This window comes from Tupaia chinensis, unplaced genomic scaffold, assembly GCF_000334495.1.
Source record: "Tupaia chinensis unplaced genomic scaffold, TupChi_1.0 Scaffold149964_1, whole genome shotgun sequence".
NCBI classification, from domain to species: domain Eukaryota; kingdom Metazoa; phylum Chordata; class Mammalia; order Scandentia; family Tupaiidae; genus Tupaia; species Tupaia belangeri.
Genome location: NW_006209805.1, coordinates 648,941 through 651,201, shown reverse-complemented (window position 1 = coordinate 651,201; position 2,261 = coordinate 648,941). Strand labels below are relative to the sequence as shown.

At 68.5% G+C, this 2,261-nt stretch overlaps 1 protein-coding gene across 1 annotated transcript in view; it reads right to left on the bottom strand.

Annotated features, from left to right (window-relative positions):
- Positions 1-444: 444 nt before the first annotated feature.
- ABCA7 (ATP binding cassette subfamily A member 7) overlaps positions 445-2,261 on the bottom strand; it is a 20,048-nt gene continuing 18,231 nt past the window's right edge. The window contains 4 exon segments of the mRNA XM_027769562.1: positions 445-678; positions 769-1,000; positions 1,942-2,034; positions 2,224-2,261. The exon segment at positions 2,224-2,261 is cut by the window's right edge and continues 319 nt beyond it. Of these exon segments, the coding sequence (XP_027625363.1) occupies positions 532-678; positions 769-1,000; positions 1,942-2,034; positions 2,224-2,261 (510 nt within the window). The 3' untranslated portion in view covers positions 445-531.

Here is a 2,261-nt window from a genome sequence, read left to right as displayed (position 1 = left end):
CCTCCCACTGATCTCCATGGGGGGACCTGGGTAGAGGGCACAGGGCTGGCAGGTCACAGGCCCCTAAGCCAGCCCTGGGTCTGGCCAGCAGCCCCTGGGCTTCATGCCCACCACCCTTTGCTAGGAGAACCAGGACCGGGGGGCTGGTGGGGGGCTCCTGGCTGGGCTCCTTAGCTGCCCAGGGCACGCCAGCCCTGACCTCAGCCCACTCTATGGCCGAGCACTCGCCACTGCCCTTAGGTGACAGCCCCTGGGTATGCTGGGGCCCTGACCAGCCCGCCAGAGGCACTGGCATCTGGGGGTCCCAGGACCTGGGATGCATTTCCACCTGCACCTTACAATCCCGTCTCTGCGCGCACACCCACACGTGCACACTCGGCATGCGGGGGACCAGGTGTGGACGCGCTCTGACCACGGACACACGTACACACGATCTGATGCCAGCGTCTCTTTATTTCCTCCAGAAGCCCAAGCCTGAGCCCAAACACAGTCTTGACCGTTCCCAGGGCCTCCTGCCATCAGGGGAGGAGTTCAGAGCACGGTCTCCGCCCTGCTGGGGTCACCCAGGAACCAGCTGATGTCTGTGGGGCGCTGCGGGCTGGGCGCCCTGGTCCCTGACTCCTGTTCGTCGTCCACGTCCTCGTTCTTCCCCTGGTCCTCAGAGAAGTACAGGAATACCTGAGGGTAGGCAGCCCAGAGGGGACAGGAGCGCCGTCAGCCTGCGGACCTGGCCCAGTTCCCTCCCCTGCTTCACCCTCCAGCGGTCACCTCCTCCAGCGTGGTCTGGCTCACGGAGAAGTCCTCCACGCCGTGCTCCCCACCGCGCGCCGCCAGCTCTGCGAAGACACGCGCCAGGGCACAGCGCCCTCCCGACGGCAGCTGGAAGCGCAGGCGGCCTCCGTGCGCCTCGCGGAGCTCAGCCCCCGGGAACACCGCGCCCCCTCCCAGCCCGGGCCGCTCCACAGGCACTCTCAGGGTCAGCGTGTGGCCGGTCCCGAACCTGCGGGCAGTGGTGGCCGCTACAGGACCCGCCTCCCAGCTCTCCTTTTCCCCTGTCCTGGCCCAGGTCAAACCTGCCCTGCCCTGCTTGTTGTAGCCCCGCCCACTTGCTCATTCCCCAGCCAGGCCCCTCAGCTCGAGTTCCACCTGCTCACCGGCCCCTGCCTATTGCGGCCGGAGACCACCCTCGCCTCGGAGCCCCACCTCCACTGAACCGACGCTCTCTCCTCTAAGCTGGCCCGAACCTCCTACACGCCCTACTACTCCCTACAAACGACCCCGCCTCCGCACTCGCACCTTCTAGCCAGGACCCCATAACCGGCCCCGCCCACAGCACTCTAACCCTTCCCACCTAGGTCCCGGGCTCCGCCCCACGTGCAGGCCCCGCCCAGAGGGCTCTAACCCTTCCCACCTAGGTCCCGGGCTCCGCCCCACGTGCAGGCCCCGCCCAGAGGGCTCTAACCCTTCCCACCTAGGTCCCGGGCTCCGCCCCACGTGCAGGCCCCGCCCAGAGGGCTCTAACCCTTCCCACCTAGGTCCCGGGCTCCGCCCCACGTGCAGGCCCCGCCCAGAGGGCTCTAACCCTTCCCACCTAGGTCCCGGGCTCCGCCCCACGTGCAGGCCCCGCCCAGAGGGCTCTAACCCTTCCCACCTAGGTCCCGGGCTCCGCCCCACGTGCAGGCCCCACCCACAGCAGTCTAACCCTTCCCACCCGGCCCTGGGCTCCGCCCCACGAGAGGGTCCCACCCACTCACCGGACTCCTCCAGGTTGGCCCTGACCACTCACTCTCCTCTCTCCTGGCTCCACCCTCTGTACACCTGCTTGCCCCCCAATCTGCACCGCGCCCCACTCCCTCAATGGCCCACGGGAAAATCCACAGCCCTGATCCTCCCCAGTTAGAGTCTAGGCTCTCGTGGTCCCAGGCCGGGCCTCCTGCTCACCTGCTCTTGAGATGCTGTGCGCTGCCCAAGCAGCGGAAGCGCCCGTTCACCATGACCGCCAGGCGCGTGCAGAGGGCCTCGCATTCCTCCATGCTGCGGGCGGAGCACACACCATGGGGCCTGTCACCCTCCAGCCCGGGGCCTTTGGCTTGTGCCCCCACCATGTCCTCACGCCTTGGCCCTCTCCCCACCTCGGGCAGCCTTCCCTGTGCTCTGCGCAGCCTGCACCTCGCTCCCCAGGGCCGGGACCACCGTGACCCACAGCCTCGGTGCCGCGCCCACCTGTGCGAGGTGAGCACCACGGAGCGGCCCTCCCGCAC